Below are 17,657 nucleotides of genomic sequence, written 5' to 3'. Positions count from 1 at the left end.
CATGTTATGTATATTTGAAGTGGAACAGCACAAGATCGAGTTTTAGATCTTAAAGATCAGGATCAATTTGTGGAGAAATAGTTGATCCTATGACGTTATTAAAAGGCCATTTAAAAAGAAACGATAGTTTACAAATAAAAGGCTGATATGAACAGAAAATGTATGTCAACTGACAAGATTATCCATTTGTTTTATCTTTACCATTATAGATATGAAACCATAAACACTCCCAAGTCCAAATCTTTCTCTTAAATTTTCACCTACAAAGAAAAACAAGCAAACAGGGTGCCATCTCTCTTGGAAAAGAAAAACCAGGTACAGCCAGTCAGAGATTACAAAAATATATTTACACTTCTCAGCATATTACAAATAATGCCACTAACAGAATGGTAAGAAACAAAGTACAGCTGTCATTCTTTCCCTGTGACTACTCTCATATTGATCACAGTTCAGCATTTTATCGCATACCAACATTCTCAATTAGCGGTGATGTTTAACATGAGGACAAATTCTGGGGAGATGCAGATTTTAAACAACTCAAGTAATCGAATAGCCAGAGACCCATTTTTAAGATCAATGTGAATTTTGTGCGTGACCGAATAAAACAGGTGTTGACCATCAAGGCACTAGACCCAAAATGCAATCCTCATCCGTAATCATGCCAAGCTAACATTCTACTTTGATGTAAATTTATTGGAAACATTTCGTGAGCCTGAAAAGTTGAGGTCTCACTAGTAGGACCCATCAGGTAGTATTCAGTGAAAATGTCATAAATCAAAAGTCCTTCCCTACCCTCTTCCATGTAACTTCTCATTTTGGCATTGTGGATATAAGCATCAAAATAAAACCAAGTCATTTTTTGCAGTATGTTCAGATTAACAGCTCTTATTCTACTCAGAGATCTTGTCAAAAACAACCTTGAGTGGGCAATTTTAGCAAGTGACCTTTTGGCCTGAAATTAAGCCTCTCTGTGATTGGCTTAGGGAAGAAAACATGTATGTCTCCATGGTGACCATGTTTGAGATGGATACAACAGTCTTTTGAACAAAACTAAACAGACAGGCCAAACAAAACAAAATGGCTACTGTCCATGTTTCTCCTGCGCTGTTCCCGTCACCAGGAGCAAGTTACAGGCCATGAACTGGACGTTGAGCACGTTGCTGGTGTTGCCTGTGTAGAGCCCCACCAGCTCGCTGGACGAGCCATCCGCGTGGGTTGTGCTGTGGGAGTTTCGGATGTCCCACACCCTGACTGAGTTGTCCATGGAAGAGGAGGCCACCAGGCTGCTGTCGGGGCTGAACGACAGGCTGGTGACACTGTCCGTGTGGCCCCTCAGGTCCTTGACCAGAGCCCCTGAGGCCAGGTCCCACAGCTTCACCCGTTGGTCCTCGCCCGCCGATGCCAGGTACTTCCCATTGGGCGCGAAGGCTACGGACAACACGGGGCCGCGGTGGCCTGTGAACAGGCGCACTGACGCCCCCTGCTGGGTACTCCAGAGGCGGACGGTTTTATCCGTTGAGCCTGTGGCCAGGTAGTTTGAGTTGGGATGGAACTTGACGCAGTCCACGTCCGCTAGGTGGCCGGCATAGAGCCTCAGAGGGTAGGTCCTGGAGAAGGTCCAGAGGCGGGCGGTGCGGTCGTGGGAGCCGCTGGCAAAGTAGAGGCTGCAGGGGCTGACGTCCACGTCCCAGACGGGGTAGGCGTGACCCTGGTAGAGGGCCGTGTTGGTGAAGCTGCCCAGGTCCCAGTAGCGAATGGACGTGTCCTCCGAGCAGGACAGCAGGCCCGAGCTGTCTGTCAGGAAGGCTGTGCGGAACACCGGACCGCTGTGGCCACGCAGGGTCTTGATCTCGCTGCCTGAGCCGTCCTCTTCATCTGCCTGAATACAGGGGGAAAAGAGTGCATTGACATTTTCAGAGGACACACCATTGTACTGCCTAGATATGTAAAAGTTTCCCATATTTGGCGGCAGAGATACTAACAACCGCCATGCCATTTATCTAACAACTGACTATTTCTGTAAAAATCGTAACCAAAGAAAATCCTCTCACCTCCTCTTCCAGCACGTCACATGCTAGGCGGATGTGTGACACGTCGGTCCGGTGCGGCCTGGCCTTCAGTTTCCTGGCCCTAAGACTCCATAGCTTGACGGCCGAGCTGTCGAACCCGGCGGCCAGCAGCTTGCTGTCAGCCGACACCTCTGCAGTGTTCAGTAGCTGCTCCGTGTGCTGGAAGGCATAGAAGCACACGGTGGTGAGTGACGGCGGACCCTCACGCACCTTCTTAATGCAGTCCTGCAGTGCCTCCAGGGCCGCCTCGCTCTGCGGGATCCCTGTGGGGACCTCCACCCCCGCTGCCTCTCTTCGCTCAGTGCCATCCGCACCCGACCACGAGGAGGTAGAGTTGGGGGCCGTGGTGGTGGCCCCGGTAGCTCCCGCACCCGTCATCCCGTACAGCTGGTAGTCGGTGCGTGGTGAGGAGGTGACCTCTACCTGGATGTGGGTGCTGAGGGCCCTGCAGAGGGTACTGTTGTCTTCGCTCTGCAGGTAGCGTAACAAGTAACTGTAGGCCGGCTCCGTCAGGTTCACCACATACTTGTGGTCGAGTAAGGCCAGGAGCTTGGGGTTGGCGGTGACATCCTGCTGGGTGAGGACATGGCGAAGCTGCTCCACGGTGGAGCGCTGCTCGGCGTCCCCCAGGAAGAGGCTGTGGAAGCGGCTGTAGAAGCCATCCACCGCCCCCTTCAGGCTGCAGCGCACCATGTCCAGGTGGAGGTAAACGAAGAGCGGGTACAGGACGCGGCTCACCTCCTGGCCCCATGGCAACACCGCTTCTGGACCAGAGAAAATAAACAAAGAGTAGGGCCACGATCCTATGCCAACAATAACTAGCATAGCATTTACAATACATTGCTTAATACTAAGTGGTAAGCTAGTACGGACACTGGAACATAGCCCAATGTTGCATAGCAGCGTACATATCATTTATTTTATTTATTTTAATTTTTAATTTTACCTTTATTTAACTAGGCAAGTCAGTTAAGAACAAATTCTTATTTTCAATGACGGCCTGCCGCCCATCAGTCTCTATGCAATTGTGAAGTACCTGAAAGAAAATTGCGAAGTCTGGAAAATTGTGTCTCGTACTGTTGAGGGTCAGCTTGGCAAGGGGCAGCAGAGACAATGTTTGCACACCCCGACTCTGTCTGCACTGCTCAAAGAAAGAGAGACAATAATATTAGGTATATGTCCATGAGTTATCACCGGGTACTACTCATCCTAAACTAAAAGATAATGCTTGAGCTTCTCAATAAGTGAGATTTGCTTAATCATGTCTGCAAAAATAGTTGGCATCATTCCCCCATTACATCTGTGATACTAGTTTAACTTGATTTGGTCATAGATCTTTGCAGAAGATACCGGCCAGCTGCCACTTCAAAGCCTCACCTGTGAGGTTGGCAGCCATCTCCTCTGCGGACTGGGACAGTTTAGTCCCCTTCAGGGAACTTTCAGTGTCCACATACTGCCTCCGCTTCAGGTACTGAGCTACAGTGTACTGGATCTGCTCCGTGCGTACCCGCTTCATAACCTCGGAAAATATTAAATAGTATAACACCATGGGCAAAAGCAAATGTTTACCTTCATTAAGACGTTGTTTATCTGCTGTAACTTACTGCATTGAATTTCCATAAATGAGTTAACTCCTTACAAACACTGCTTGAAATTAGATAACTCTATTAATAACTTGCTGGAATTACAGACACATGAGCAACTCACTTCAGTGGCATTGAAGAGAAAAATGTGCTATATGGCTAGCTAGCTAACACTTTCCAACACAACAACCACTCAATAGAACTGCTAGCAAAGGTCACCATGCAAACTTGGGAGAATCATGAATGACATGTGCGTACAAGTGAGCAGCAAATGCACTGGTAAAATGATGCACCAAACAGCTTAAGCAAAGAGTATTGCAGTCCTGTCATTAGCAAGCTAGCCAGCAGCTAACGTTAGCTAAGCTAGCTAGTCGATAGAAGGGCCACACGGCCCTTTCGGAACTTTAAGCCGGTTTAGCGAAAAACATCTTATCAACAACAACTTGGCCACTCACTGCATATCGTGCTGATTTTCTTCGTTGTCAATTACAGCTATTAAGGAGATTAAATTTATTGCAATGTGATTGTCTTTTACCACAAATATCCCGTTGCCTATCGTAGCAACCCCATCACGGTATGTCCACCCCTTCCATCAAATAGCAGCTCGCTCTCATCTTGCGGTCATCGATCGATTGACTTATCTTGCCTGAATGTGATGGCAAAAAACCTATTTTGTGTTCTGTTTACTGACACCCAAAACACTACAACTAGCTACTTGCAAAAGTCAATAAATTCACAATCAGTAATAGTGTAATGCTGATTTTAATTGAAGGGGTTATTCGTAACAATTAGTGGCCAAACAAATGTATTCAATGGCACGATCTAGTGGATCAACTATGTACTGCGAATTTGATTTTGTATTTCATGACGTATATTTAATGCGCCTGAAGTTTCATATTGTGCGCGCAAAGTAAGAAGAGCTGTCTGAAGTTGAATTAATATTGAGCATTTTGGGGCATAGCTACGATGTTTAGCCCTCGTCCCACCCCTTGTTCAGGCCGAAGGCAGTCCTCAAGGGTCACCGGTAGAAAGAGTCTCGCCGGTACACCTACAGGGCGTCTCTTTTCCCCATGTAGGACGTCGTTAGCAGCCAGGTGAGTTTCCATGCCATTGTGAACAGTGTCTCTTCAGGCACAGTCAATCGTGGAGTGTTTTTAAACAACTGCTGGCCCCCTCATCTCCAGTTCAACTCCCACGCGTGTGCAGAGCTACTCAACTTCAGAAGCACTCCACTTCGATGTCCAGACGTTTGGCTCTTCTCTACCTGTCAAAGTCATGGAGGCTTTGACTATGGCTGATGGTGGGTCATTGACTCTTTCCTGTCATTATCTCTCTGCGAGTTATACATGCTGTAGAATGCATTGTACAGGTCATCCCGATCAATGCTCTACTCTCCCATGGGTTCTGTGTTTTGTGTCCCTCAGCTGATGACCAGATCTCTGTGAAGGTGGATGAGAGTGGCTGGGCCTGGATGGTGTGTGGAGAGAGACTGATCATCTGGAAGATCTGCCAGACTGCTGTTGCAAAGGTACAGTTCAGTGGGTCACAACGTAGCAAAGCGCTTTGAAACGGAACACAAAATGAGCCCTCCTTATTGGGCAAGTCCAGGTAGAACCCTACCACTTTGTGTCACTCCGTTTCAAAACTGGATACACAACCCTGGTTGATAATGATGAGATATGCAACACATTGATACAGTGTGTCCTATAATAACAAAAAAACATGCGGTGCCAATGCGTGAACCTTCTCTGTTGTGTTTCCTAGTTGTCAGTATGTAAGGGCCTCCAGCTGCCCACTAGTGAGTTTGTCTACTATGCTGACCTCATCTCGATTTCATCTCCCAGCCCTCTGGAGACTGCCACTGTTCAGGTAATCAATGACCATATCACTAATCAGGAAACTAAACTATTCACCCTCCAAAGGTGGGAACTCATCACACATGTCTGCCTAATGACTTAACTGTTAGCTGTTGAGCAGCTAGCCTGAGTGCCAGTCTCTTTCTGTTTTAGCCTACTTGTTGTTTGTCTTGACAAGGCACTGAATAAGCTGGCACCCAGGCTAAAAATCAGGAAGAAATTAACTGAAATTCCAATCAACTCACCATCAGTCATGGTTGTTTACTGTTGTGGTTCTTTGTCTTGAATGCTCAGTCTATCTCTGTCATGGCGGTGGCTCCGGAGGGAACAGCCCGGTTCTGGCCCAGTTTGGCCCACGAGGGGAATTACGCTGAGACTGTGGTCGACATGGGCGAAAACCTCTGCAACTTTGTTGTGGCTGTTAGGGTAAGTTGGTATGTTGTGGATGCATTGTTCTTCAAATCACATTTATTGGTCATATACACATGGTTAGTAGATGTTAATGCAAGTGTAGCGAAATGCTTGTGCTTCTAGTTCCGACAGTGCAATAATATCTAACAAGTAATCTAACAATTCCCCAACAACAACCTAATACACACAAATCTAAAGGGGTGAATGAGAATATGTACATATAAGTATATGGATGAGTGATGGTCGAGCGGCATAGGCAAGGTGCAATAGATGGTATAAAATACAGTATATTCATGTGATATGAGTAATGTAAGATATGTAAACATTATAAGTGACATTATTTAGAGTGGCATTGAATAAAGTGACGAGTGATACATTTATTGAAGTGGCCAGGGATTGGATCTCAATGTAGGCAGCAGCCTCTCTGAGTTAGTGATTGCTGTTTAGCGATCTGATGGCCTTGAGATAGAAGCTGTTTATCAGTCTCTCGGCCCCAGCTTCGATGCACCTGTACTGACCTCGCCTTCTGGATGATAGCGGTGTGAACAGGCAGTGGCTCGGGTGGTTGATGTCCTTGATGATCTTTTTGGCCTTCCTGTGACATCGGGTGCTGAAGGTGTCATGGAGGGCAGGTAGTTTTCCCACAGTGATGCGTTGTGCAGACCTCACTACCCTCTGGAGAGCCTTGCGGTTGAGGGTGGTGCAATTGCCATACCAGGCTGTGATACAGGATGCTCTCAATTTGCATCAAAGAAGTTTGTCAGGGTTTTGGGTGACAAGCCAAATTTCTTCATTCTCCTAAGGTTGAAGAGGCGCTGTTGTGCCTTCTTCACCACACTGTCTGTGTGAGTGGACCATTTCAGTTTGTCTGTGATGTGTACGCCAAGGAACTTAAAACTTTCCATCTTCTCCACTGCTGTCCCTTCGATGTGGATGGAGGGTGCTCTCTGCTGTTTCCTGAAGTTCACAATCATTTCCTTTGTTTTGTTAACGTTGAGTGAGAGGTTGTTTTCCTGACACCACACTCCCACACACAGCCCTCACCTCCTCCCTGTAGGCTGTCTCATCGTTGTTGGTAATCAAGCCCACTACTGTTGTTGTCTGCAAACTTGATGATTGAGTTGGAGGCGTGCATGGCCACGCAATCGGGTGAACAAGGAGTACAGGAGGGGGCTGAGCAGGCACCCTTGTGGGGCCCCAGTGTTGAGGGTCAGCGAAGTGGAGATGTTGTTTCCTACCTTCACCACCTGGGTGTGGCCCGTCAGAAAGTCCAAGACCCAATTGCACAGGGCAGGGTTGAGACCCAGGGCCTCCAGCTTGATGATGAGCTTGGAGGGTACTATAGTGTTGAATGCTGAGCTGTAGTCAGTGAACAGCATTCTTACATAGGTATTCCTTTTGTCCAGATGGGATAGGGCAGTGCGATTGCGTCGTCTGTGGACCCATTGGGTCGGTATGCAAACTGAAGTGGGTCTAGGGTGACAGGTAAGGTGGAGGTGATATGATCCCTGTCTCTCAAAGCACTTCATGATGACAGAAGTGAGTGCTACGGGGCGATAGTCATTTAGTTCAGTTATCTTTGCCTTCTTGGGTACAGGAACAATGGAAGCCATCTTGAAGCATGTGGGGACAACAGACTGGGATATGGAGCGATTGACTATGTCTGTAAACACACCGGCCAGCTGGTCTGCGCATGCTCTGAGGACGTGGCTAGGGATGCCGTCTGGGCCAGCAGCCTTGCGAGGGTTAACATGTTTAAATGTTTTACTCACGTCTGCCACAGAGAAGGAGAGGGGGGAGGGCAGAAGTCATTGTTAGCGGGAAGCAACGGTGGCACTGTGTTATCCTCAAAGCGGGCAAAAAAGGTGTTTAGTTTGTCTGGAAGCGTGACGTCGGTGGCTGGTTTTTCTTTTTGTCATCCGTGATTTCCTGTAGACCCTGCCACATACGTCTCGTGTCCGTTGCGACCCCACCATGTCCCTGTACTGGCATTTCACTTGTTTGATTGCCTTGCGGAGAGAATAACTACACGGTTTATATTCAGTCATATTCCCAGACCTCCTTCCATGGTTAAATGCGGTGGATCGCGCTTTCAGTTTTGCGCGAATGCCGCCATCCATCCACGGTGTCTGGTTAGGGTAGGTTTTAATAGCCACAGTGGGTACAACATCTCCAATGCACTTGAATACAGCACTGCTCCGCAATCACAGATAAAGGATTTATAGAGCAGGTTCCCATTATTAGTGGATTGAGAATTGCCAACAAATTCTGTGTAAAATGGTAGCGCACAGATACACGTTGAGCATATTTATCGGATTAAACATTATGTGCTGTTGATTTCATCCCCTTTCCTCTCCTCCCTCATCCCACCATCCCTCTCTTCCCTCAGGGGGGTAGTTTCATCGTGTCATCCTACAAGGGCCAGTTGATGCGTCTCGGGGCGGATCCCTCCGGAAAGCCGCTGCAGAGGGCGCTACAGCAGGGCCAGGGGGTGCTTTCCGGCATCGGACGCCGCGTCTCCAGCCTCTTTGGCATGCTCGCCCCGCTTACCAACAACAATGCACGTTTCTTCTAGTGGAGTCTTATGAATCCCCAAAATATAGTCATTAATAGGTAAGATGATAACAGCTCACATACCCTCTTCTCCCTCTATAGCTCCACAGTGTTCTGTGGGTGGGAGAGACGGGCTGCCTATATACTCTGACCTCCTGTGGGCTCAGTAAATGGGAGGTGAATGAGGTCACAGAGCACCAGGTCCTCAGCTGGGACTCCAGCCGCGCTCTGACGGAGAGTGTCGCCGACGCCATCTGGGTAAGCAGAACAACACTTTACATGAATGTTGTGTTGCGTTACTTTGTCAGGTTGCGTTAAATCATGGTGTGTTACTTTGAGGTGAACTGTCCCATCGGTTGTACAGGTATCTGCCAAAATAAAAACTTGAGTAAATGAGGGACACAAAGCATGTGCTTCCTGAGTTAATTAATAAATGAACATATCATCATGCTTAGCCATTATGGCTACCATGGCTAGAAGAGATCTCAGTGACTTTGAAAGAGTGGTATCAAAGGAGCATAGGGTGTTTAAAGCATGTGTGTCTGTCACCAGATCTCAAACCAATTGAACACTTATGTAAGATCCTGGAGCGACGCCTGAGACTGTGTTTTCCACCACCATCAACAAAACACCAAATTATGCAATTTATTGTGGAAAAATTGTATTGCATCCCTCCAATAGAGTTCCAGACACTTGGAGAATCAATGCTTTTCAGGTGGCTAGTGGCGTCCCAACACCCTATTAAGACACTTACGTTGGTGTTTCCTTTATTTTGGTAGTTAACCAGTAGATTGGATGATTGTCCTGAAGGCATGACCTGTTGTTTTTTTTTTCTCTCGCCATCAATCAGGGGTCAGAGAGCAACTATGAGGAAATCAAGGAGGGAGTGAATGTTACCTACATGGACATGCAGCTGAGCCAGTAAGTCGAGCTCTCATCTAGGTTTCTGGATGTGTATTTATCTCACTACATGATTTGACGTAATAGTCAGCTGGTGACTGCGACTATGATTCTACATACTTCTGACTATAATTTTGTGTTCCAGGGATGGCCTGGTAGTTTTGGCAGCAGCCTGGCACCCCTCAGACTCCCCCTGCCTCGCCTACTTCTGCCTGGTCACCCTGCTGGACAATGGCAACAACATCTCTGAGGAGCTCTCTGTGGAGGTCACCAAGTACAACCCCCCTTTCCAGGTCAGTTTTCACTTAACCCTGGTCACTGTTGGGCTTCAACTGAATTAGTGTATTATGGTTTATGAATGATTTTTTTTATTTATTATTGTATGAGTTTGAAAGTGGCAATAGGTTCCCTAAGTAGACTCGCTCAAGGCTTCATGGCTTTCTACATTTTCATGAATTTCGACAAAATAGAATGCTATTTTTCAGACATGAAAATATCAACCATATTGGTCTTACTTCAGTTTAAATGTGGATGTTTATTTGTCTAATGGTTGATATGTTGTGTTATTCCCCTCAGAGTGAGGATGCCCTCCAGGCCATGAGGCTGTTGTTACCACTGGCCTCCAGCCCTGCTGCCTTCCTGTACAACGAGGAGCTGGTGTTTGCCTGCTCCACCGGTACCGGCAGAGGAGGTCTACTTGAGGAGAAGATCCCCTTCAACACACCTGGTAAGAGACATGGATAATGGGCTCAAGGTTAGAGGACATTGGGTGCCTCTCAATAGTTTAAAATTGGCCCTTTTCCTCATCTAATTTTCTTAATTAAAAAAACATTTGACAAGAAGAGGAAGCCTTTAGAGACTGTTGACATGCACCCAATGTTTTAAACGGAATGGTATTGATGAGTGAATGGTGTAGATGACTACTACAACAACAGCTCTCAGTAATACATAGTTATCATACTAATATCAACAACCTTTTGGTCTTTTTAGATCATTATCCATTTTCGTGAATGGTCCATTTGACTTGACTCGCCTCCCAATGTTTCTATTCTCACCGTCCTCCTTCATCTCTCCAGGTGACCGTCTGCGTGGTGGGGGCTGCTGTGCCAACCTGCCGGTGTTCTTCTCCCAGAACAGTGGTCTGGTGGCCGTGGTGGCCAGGGAGAGTGCCTCCATGCTGCCCGAGACCATGGAGGACTCCCTCTGCTTCTCCTTGGCTGGGGCCGGCCCTGAGGTAGAGTCAGATTAAATAAAGCAGGGCTAGGTCTCTGATATGGAACTGGGTCGCCAATTGGGTCATTTGACTTGTATGAATAATGAGATGGCATTCAATTGGTGGACTACCAATGTTTTTTATTTTTTCATTCTTTTTACATAATTGATGAGTTCACATTGTTTACACTTTTTGGTTTCAAGGCAACTGCTATGGAGACTCCGACTAGGATGGAGCCTGTAGCGCAAGAGGACAAAACCAAACTCCTAAAAGCAGCGTTCCTGCAGTTCTGCCGGTAAGTCTGCAGAAAGATTGTGTGACGTTGACCCCAATTGCTGAAGTTTGAGTTTTTTTGACAGTGACACAGACCTCCTTCAGAAAAACAAGGGAATTTGTTTGTTTCTCCCCTGAAAAAAATGTCCCAGCATTGAGGATGATGTGGATTTAGGTCTGTGTAATTACTTGCTCTCTGTGATTGCATCTGCCCTGTTGTTGGTAAGCTCGAGCAGCTGTTACTGCCGAATGAGGGCGCAGGGCTCTGAGTTTTTTTACAGAAAGAGGGCGGGAGTGACTGTGTGAGAGAGTACATGTAGACATTGAGTGAATGGGGTGTGTACACTTTTTAAATGAGTACCACTAAGTAATTATGTGAAATTATTTTATGTGTTTTCAGGAATGACCTGGTTAAATGATCTAAGCTATAAACATTGTTACTATTGAGTTTACCTTACAATGTTGTGAGTAGAACGTAACTGTTGTGTTTATCAGGAATGACCTGGTGGGGGCCCAGAACATGACAGATGAGCTGTTCCCCCCGGAGGGGGACGGAGACGGAGAGGTGGGCGGGGAGCTGGACCTGGTGGTGACCCGGATCAACCTGGACCTGGTGGACGACTACCCAGCCTCAGACCCCCGCTGGGCCGAGTCTGTCCCTGACGGTGGGAGGGAGGGAAACAGAAAAAGAGGGAGAGAAATGTAGACAGGCGAAGACATGGAAACCTGTAGTTATTTTCTATCAAAATGATTGAATATATTGTTCCACATAGAAGTGACCTTGTTTCTGTGTTGTTGTGTCCAGAGAGTGCTGGCTTCCCCCTGACCTCCCTCATCATCCTCCACCAGCTAGAGGACAAGATGAAGGCCCACAGCTGCTTCATGGACTTCCTGCTACAGGTGGGCCACCTGCATAGAAATATATTTCAGTCCCGTTTAATCCGGAATAATTCTAATCCTGTGGGCCACCTGCATAGAAATACATTTTAATCCGGAATAATTCTAATCCTGTGGGCCACCTGCATAGAAATACATTTTAATCCGGAATAATTCTAATCCTGTGGGCCACCTGCATAGAAATACATTTTAATCCGGAATAATTCTAATCCTGTGGGCCACCTGCATAGAAATACATTTTAATCCGGAATAATTCTAATCCTGTGGCCACCTGCATAGAAATACATTTTAATCCGGAATAATTCTAATCCTGTGGCCACCTGCATAGAAATACATTTCAATCCGGAATAATTCTAATCATATGGGTCACCGTGGGATCGGACTTCACTACAGAGCTTCTCACAGATTTCTGAATAAAGATCCATATGTCATGACTGAGTTCAACAACCATACCTCGTTACTCCACACCCCGATTTCCAAACGAGCTTCAATGCCATACAACACTCCTTCCGTGGCCTCCAACTGCTCTTTAACGCTAGTAAAACTAAATGCATGTTCTTCAACCGATCGCTGCTTGCACCCGCCTTCCTGACTAGCATCACTACTCTAGACCGTTCTGACGTAGAATATGTGGACAACTACAAATACCTAGGCATCTGGCTAGACTGTAAACTCTCTTTCCAGACTCCTATTAAGCATCTCCAATCCAAAATGATATCTAGAATTGGCTTCCTATTTTGCAACAAAGCCTCCTTCACTCATGCTGCCAAACATACCCTCGTAAAACTGACAATCCTACCGGTCCCTGACGTCGGGGCTATTTACAAAATGGCCTCCAACACTCTACTCAGCAAACTGGATGCAGTCTATCACAGTGCCATCCGTTTTGTCACCAAAGCCCCATATACCACCCACCACTGCGACCTGTATGCTCTCGTGGCCCTCGCTACATATTCATTGCCAAACCCACTGGTTCCAGGTCATCTATAAGTGTTTGCTAGGTAAAGCTCCGCCTTATCTCAGCTCACTGGTCACCATAACAACACCCACCCGTAGCACGCACTCCAGCAGGTATCTCACTGGTCATCCCCAAAGCCAACACTTCCTTTGGCTGCCTTTCCTTACAGTTCTCTGCTGCCAATGACTGGAACGAATTGCAAAAATACGTCTCCAACTTCAGCGATATCTCCCTCACTAACTTTAAACATCAGCTATCTGATCAGCTTACCGATCGCTGCAGCTTTACACAGCCCATCTGTAAATAGCCCATCCAACTACCTCCCTCATCCCCATATTGTTTTTATTTACTTTTCTGCTCTTTTGCACACCAGTATTTCTACTTACACATCATCATCTGCAGTGTTCATTTGCTAAATTGTAATTACTTCACTACTATTGGCCTATTTATTGCCTTACCTCCTTACTCCATTTGCACACACTGTACATAGATTTTTCTATTGTGTTATTGACTGTACGTTTATTTATGTGTAACTCTGTTGTTTCTGTCGCACTGCTTTGCTTTATCTTGGCCAGGTCACGGTTGTAAATGAGAACTTGTTCTCATACTGGTACACCTCCCTTCCCCCACAGGTGGGTCTCCTGGACCGGTTGGGCCAGACCACGGTGCGCTCGTCTCCCATGGCGACGCGCCTGTTGCTGTGTGAACACGCCGAGAAGCTACAGGCGGCCATGACGCTGAAGAACCACCACGCCAAACACAGCGAGCTTGTCAATCGCGTCATCCTCATTGCCTTGAGGAAGAGCAATGCAACCGTGTCCACCAGCCTCACGGCCGCAGACGTCTTCTTCAGAGAGGTGACGATGACAGAGATAATATCCCCAGCAGGGCTGGGGTCTGGTGACAATGACAGAGATAATAGTTGGGGTCTTCACACAATTTAGATGATTTGAGATTCCAATTTAATCATAAAATCATGTTTTCTGTCAAAGCATTAGCTTTGGGATTGTGGGAAGCTTCTGTCTTATGCCTGAGGTGAGGTTATTAAGAGGTTTGTGTGTGTGTAGGTGTCTCAGATCTCCTCAGTCTTTGAGTGTCTACTGGAAGAGGAGGAGAGGACTCTGAAGGAGAACCCTGTGGACTCTGTGAAGTGGGCTGAAGTGGTGCTCAGTGTCAATACCATCATCAAGGTACACAACACAGTCAGTGCGGGCTCTCTGTATCCGTATTGTTTGTCATGTATCTCCCATGCATGTGTATAGTTGCCTTTTGATCATATGGTGTGCTTATATATACTGTGTATCTCCAGTGAAGTTGTAAAGTATTCAGACCCCTTGACAATCTACACACACTACCCCATAATGACAAAGCAAAAACAGTTTTTTTTTTTTTTTAATCACATTTACATAAGTATTCAGACCCTTTACTCAGTACTTTGTTGAAGCACCTTTGGCAGCGATTACAGCCTTGAGTCTTCTTGGTATGACGCTACAAGCTTGGCACACCTGTATTTGAGGAGTTTCTCCTATTCTTCTCTGCAGATCCTCTCAAGCTCTGTCAGGTTGGACGGGGAGCGTCACTACATAGCTATTTTCAGGTCTCTCCAGAGATGGTGGATCGGGTTCAAGTCCAGGCTCTGGCTGGGCCTCTCAAGGACATTCAGAGACTTGTATCGAAGCCACACCTGCATTGTCTTGGCTGTGTGCATAGGGTCATTATCCTGTTGGAAGGTGCACCCAGTCTGAGGTCCTTAGTGCTCTGGAGCAGGTTTTCATCAAGGATCTCTCGGTACTTTGCTCTGTTCATCTTTCCTTCGATCCTGACTAGTCTCCCAGTCCCTGCCGCAGAAAACATCCCCACAGCATGATGCTGCCACCACCATGCTTCACCGTAGGGATGGTGCCAGGTTTCCTCCAGGTGTCATGTTTGGCATTCAGGCCAAAGTGTTCTTGGTTTCTTGGTTTCATCAGACCAGAGAATCTTGTTTTCATGGCCTGAGAGTCCTTTAGGTGCCTTTTGGCAAACTCCCAAGTGTACTGTCATGAGCATTTTTATTGAGGAATGGCTTCCGTCTCACCACTCTACCATAAAGGCCTGATTGGGGGAGTGCTACAGAGATGGTTGTCCTTCTGTAAGGTTCTCCCATCTCCACAGAGGAACTCTGGAGCTCTGTCAGAGTGACCATCGGGTTCTTGGTCACCTCCCTGACCAAGGTCGATTGCTCAGTGTGGCTGAGAGGCCAGCTCTAGGAAGAGTCTTGGTGGTTCCAAACTTCCTCTTAAGAATGATTGAGGCCACTGGGTTCTTGGGGATATTCAATGCTGCAGGCATTTTTTGGTACTCTTCCTCAGATCTATGCCTCGATCTATGCCTCCTGTCTCGGAGAGCTACGGACAATTCCTTTGACCTCATGGCTGGGTTTTTGCTCTGACATGCACTGTCAACTGTGGGACCTTTTATATAGACAGGTGTGTGTGCCTTTCCAAATCATGTCCTATCAATTGAATTTACCACAGGTGGACTCTAATCAAGTTTTAGAAACATCTCAAGGATGATCAATGGAAACAGGGTGCACCTGAGCTCAATTTCGAGACTCATAGCAAAGGGTCTGAGTACTTATGGAAATAAGGTATTTTATTTTTCATACATTTGCAAAAATGTCTTTTCGCTTTGTCATTATGGGGTATTGTGTGTAGATTTAATGAGGAACAATAATGTATTTAATACATTTTTGAATAAGGCCGTAACCTAACAAAATGTGGAAAAGGTCAAGGGGTCTGAATACTTTCCGAATGCACTGTACATATATTCTGAGCAACAATATAAGTGCAAGGTTTAAAGTGTTGGTCCATGAGCTGAAATAAAAGATCCCAGAAGTATTCCATACGTACAAAAAATGTATTTCTCTCTAATTTGTTTACCTTTCCTATTAGTGAGCATTTCTTCTTTGCCCAGATAATCCATCCACCTTACAGGTGTGGCATATCAAAAAGCTGATTAAACAGCATGATCATTACACAGGTGCTCCTTGTGCTGGGCCTGGCTCCCCAGTTGCTGGGCCTAGCTCCCAAGTGGGTGAGCCTATGCCCAGTCATGTGAAATCCATAGATTAGGGCCTAATGAATTTATTTCAATTGACTGATTTCCTTATATGAACTGTAACTCAGTAAAATCATTGAAATTGTTGCCTGTTGCGTTTTATATTTTTGTTCATATACGTACAGTTGAAGTCGGAAGGTTACATACACCTTAGCCAACTGCATTTAAACTCAGTTCTTCACAATTTCTGATATTTATTCCAAGTAAAAAATCCCTGTCTTAGTTCAGTTAGGATCACCAGTTTATTTTAAGAATGTGAAATGTTAGAATAATAGTAGAGTGAATGATTTATTTCAGCTTTTATTTCTTTCATCACATTCCCAGTGGGTCAGAAGTTTACATACACTCAATTAGTATTTGGTAGCATTGCCTTTAAATTGTTTAACTTGGGTCAAACGTTTAGGGTAGCCTTCCATAAGGTTCCCACAATAAGTTGGGTGAATTTTGGCCCATTCCTCCTGACAGAGCTGGTGTAAATGAGTCAGGTTTGTAGGCCTCCTTGCTCGCACACGCCTTTTCAGTTTTGCCCACAAATGTTTCTATAGGATCGAGGTCAGGGCTTTGTGATGGCCACTCCAATACCTTGACTTTGTTGTCCTTAAGCCATTTTTCCACAATTTTGGAAGTATGCTTCGGGGCATTGTTCATTTAGAAGACCCATTTGCGACCAAGCTTTAACTTCCTGACGGATGTCTTGAGATGTTGCTTCAATCTATCCACATAATTTCCTCCCTCATGATGCCATCTATTTTGTGAAGTGCAACAGTCCCTCCTGCAGCAAAGCACCCACACAACATGATGCTGCCACCCCCATGCTTCACGGTTGGGATGGTGTTCTTCAGCTTGCAAGCCTCCCCCTATTTCCTCCAAACATAACGATGGTCATTATGGCCGAACAGTTTTATTTTTGTTTCATCAGACCAGAGTACATTTCTCCAAAAAGTACGATCTTTGTCCCTATGTACAGTTGCAAACCGTAGTCTAGCTTTTTTATGGCGGTTTTGGAGCAGTGGCTTCTTCCTTGCTGAGCGGCCCGTCAGGTTCTGTCGATATAGGACTCGTTTTACTATGGATATAGATACTTTTGTACCGGTTTCCTCCAGCATCTTCACAAGGTTCTTTGCTGTTGTTCTGGGATTGATTTGCACATTTCGCACAAAAGTACGTTCATCTCTAGGAGACAGAACGTGTCTCCTTCCTGAGCGGTATGACGGCTGCGTGGTTTGGTGGTGTTTATACTTGTGTACTATTGTTTGTACAGATGAACGTGGTACCTTCAAGCATTTGGAAATTGCTCCCGAGGATGAACCAGACTTGTGGAGGTCTACAATTTTTTTCTGAGGTCTTGGCTGATATCTTTTGATTTTAATTTTTCCCATGATGTCAAGCAAAGAGCTATTGAGTTCGAAGGTAGGCCTTGAAATACATCCACAGGTACACCTCCAGTTGACTCAAATGATGTCAATTAGCCTATCAGAAGCTTCTAAAGCCATGACATAGTTTTATGGAATTTTCCAAGCTGTTTAAAGGCACAGTCAACTTAGTGTATAAACATCTGACCCACTGGAATTGTTATACAGTGAGTTTTTAAAAAAGTGAAATAACCTGTCTGTAAACAATTGTTGGTAAATTGACTTGTGTCATGCACAAAGTAATGTCCTAACTGACTTGCCAAAACTATAGTTTGTTAACAAGAAATTTGTGAAGTGGTTGAAAAACAAGATTTAAAGACTCCAACCTAAGTGTATGTAAACTTCTGACTTCAACTGTATGTCATGTTGCTTGTGAGGTGGTATTTCTTGTAATGGCACAGTCAGTAATTTGTGTATGTTTGTGTGTTGTATT

At 45.8% G+C, this 17,657-nt stretch overlaps 2 protein-coding genes across 3 annotated transcripts in view; one reads left to right on the top strand and one right to left on the bottom strand.

The window, feature by feature from the left end:
* Positions 1-325: 325 nt before the first annotated feature.
* taf5l (TAF5-like RNA polymerase II, p300/CBP-associated factor (PCAF)-associated factor) lies at positions 326-4,436 on the bottom strand. Of its 2 annotated transcripts, none has more exons than XM_024442378.2 (5): positions 4,108-4,436; positions 3,447-3,588; positions 3,106-3,210; positions 2,052-2,833; positions 326-1,879 (listed from the first exon to the last, which is right to left on the bottom strand). In XM_024442378.2, exons 2-5 carry the CDS (start codon positions 3,583-3,585, stop codon positions 1,082-1,084), a joined length of 1,824 nt encoding a protein of 607 aa, XP_024298146.1. In that variant the 5' UTR covers positions 3,586-3,588; positions 4,108-4,436; the 3' UTR covers positions 326-1,081. The 2 variants fall into 2 exon arrangements, with proteins under 2 accessions (XP_024298146.1, XP_024298147.1); XM_024442379.2 differs by having other exon boundaries at positions 4,188-4,436.
* An 87-nt stretch (positions 4,437-4,523) lies between these two features.
* Positions 4,524-17,657, top strand: part of LOC112265245 (nuclear pore complex protein Nup133) — a 17,234-nt gene continuing 4,100 nt past the window's right edge. Inside the window, exons 1-16 of the mRNA XM_024442375.2 lie at positions 4,524-4,746; positions 4,837-4,952; positions 5,077-5,180; positions 5,417-5,521; positions 5,803-5,934; positions 8,309-8,479; positions 8,575-8,730; positions 9,323-9,393; positions 9,518-9,665; positions 9,949-10,099; positions 10,449-10,606; positions 10,789-10,880; positions 11,354-11,523; positions 11,664-11,758; positions 13,346-13,570; positions 13,781-13,903. Of these exons, the coding sequence (XP_024298143.2) occupies positions 4,619-4,746; positions 4,837-4,952; positions 5,077-5,180; positions 5,417-5,521; positions 5,803-5,934; positions 8,309-8,479; positions 8,575-8,730; positions 9,323-9,393; positions 9,518-9,665; positions 9,949-10,099; positions 10,449-10,606; positions 10,789-10,880; positions 11,354-11,523; positions 11,664-11,758; positions 13,346-13,570; positions 13,781-13,903 (2,145 nt within the window). The 5' untranslated portion in view covers positions 4,524-4,618. The remainder of the gene's footprint in view (positions 4,747-4,836; positions 4,953-5,076; positions 5,181-5,416; positions 5,522-5,802; positions 5,935-8,308; positions 8,480-8,574; positions 8,731-9,322; positions 9,394-9,517; positions 9,666-9,948; positions 10,100-10,448; positions 10,607-10,788; positions 10,881-11,353; positions 11,524-11,663; positions 11,759-13,345; positions 13,571-13,780; positions 13,904-17,657) is intronic.

The sequence above is a fragment of the Oncorhynchus tshawytscha genome, linkage group LG02 (assembly GCF_018296145.1).
Source record: "Oncorhynchus tshawytscha isolate Ot180627B linkage group LG02, Otsh_v2.0, whole genome shotgun sequence".
Lineage (NCBI taxonomy): Eukaryota > Metazoa > Chordata > Actinopteri > Salmoniformes > Salmonidae > Oncorhynchus > Oncorhynchus tshawytscha.
The sequence above is the reverse complement of the archived record's forward strand: the minus strand, read 5'-3'. Positions and strand labels throughout refer to the sequence as shown.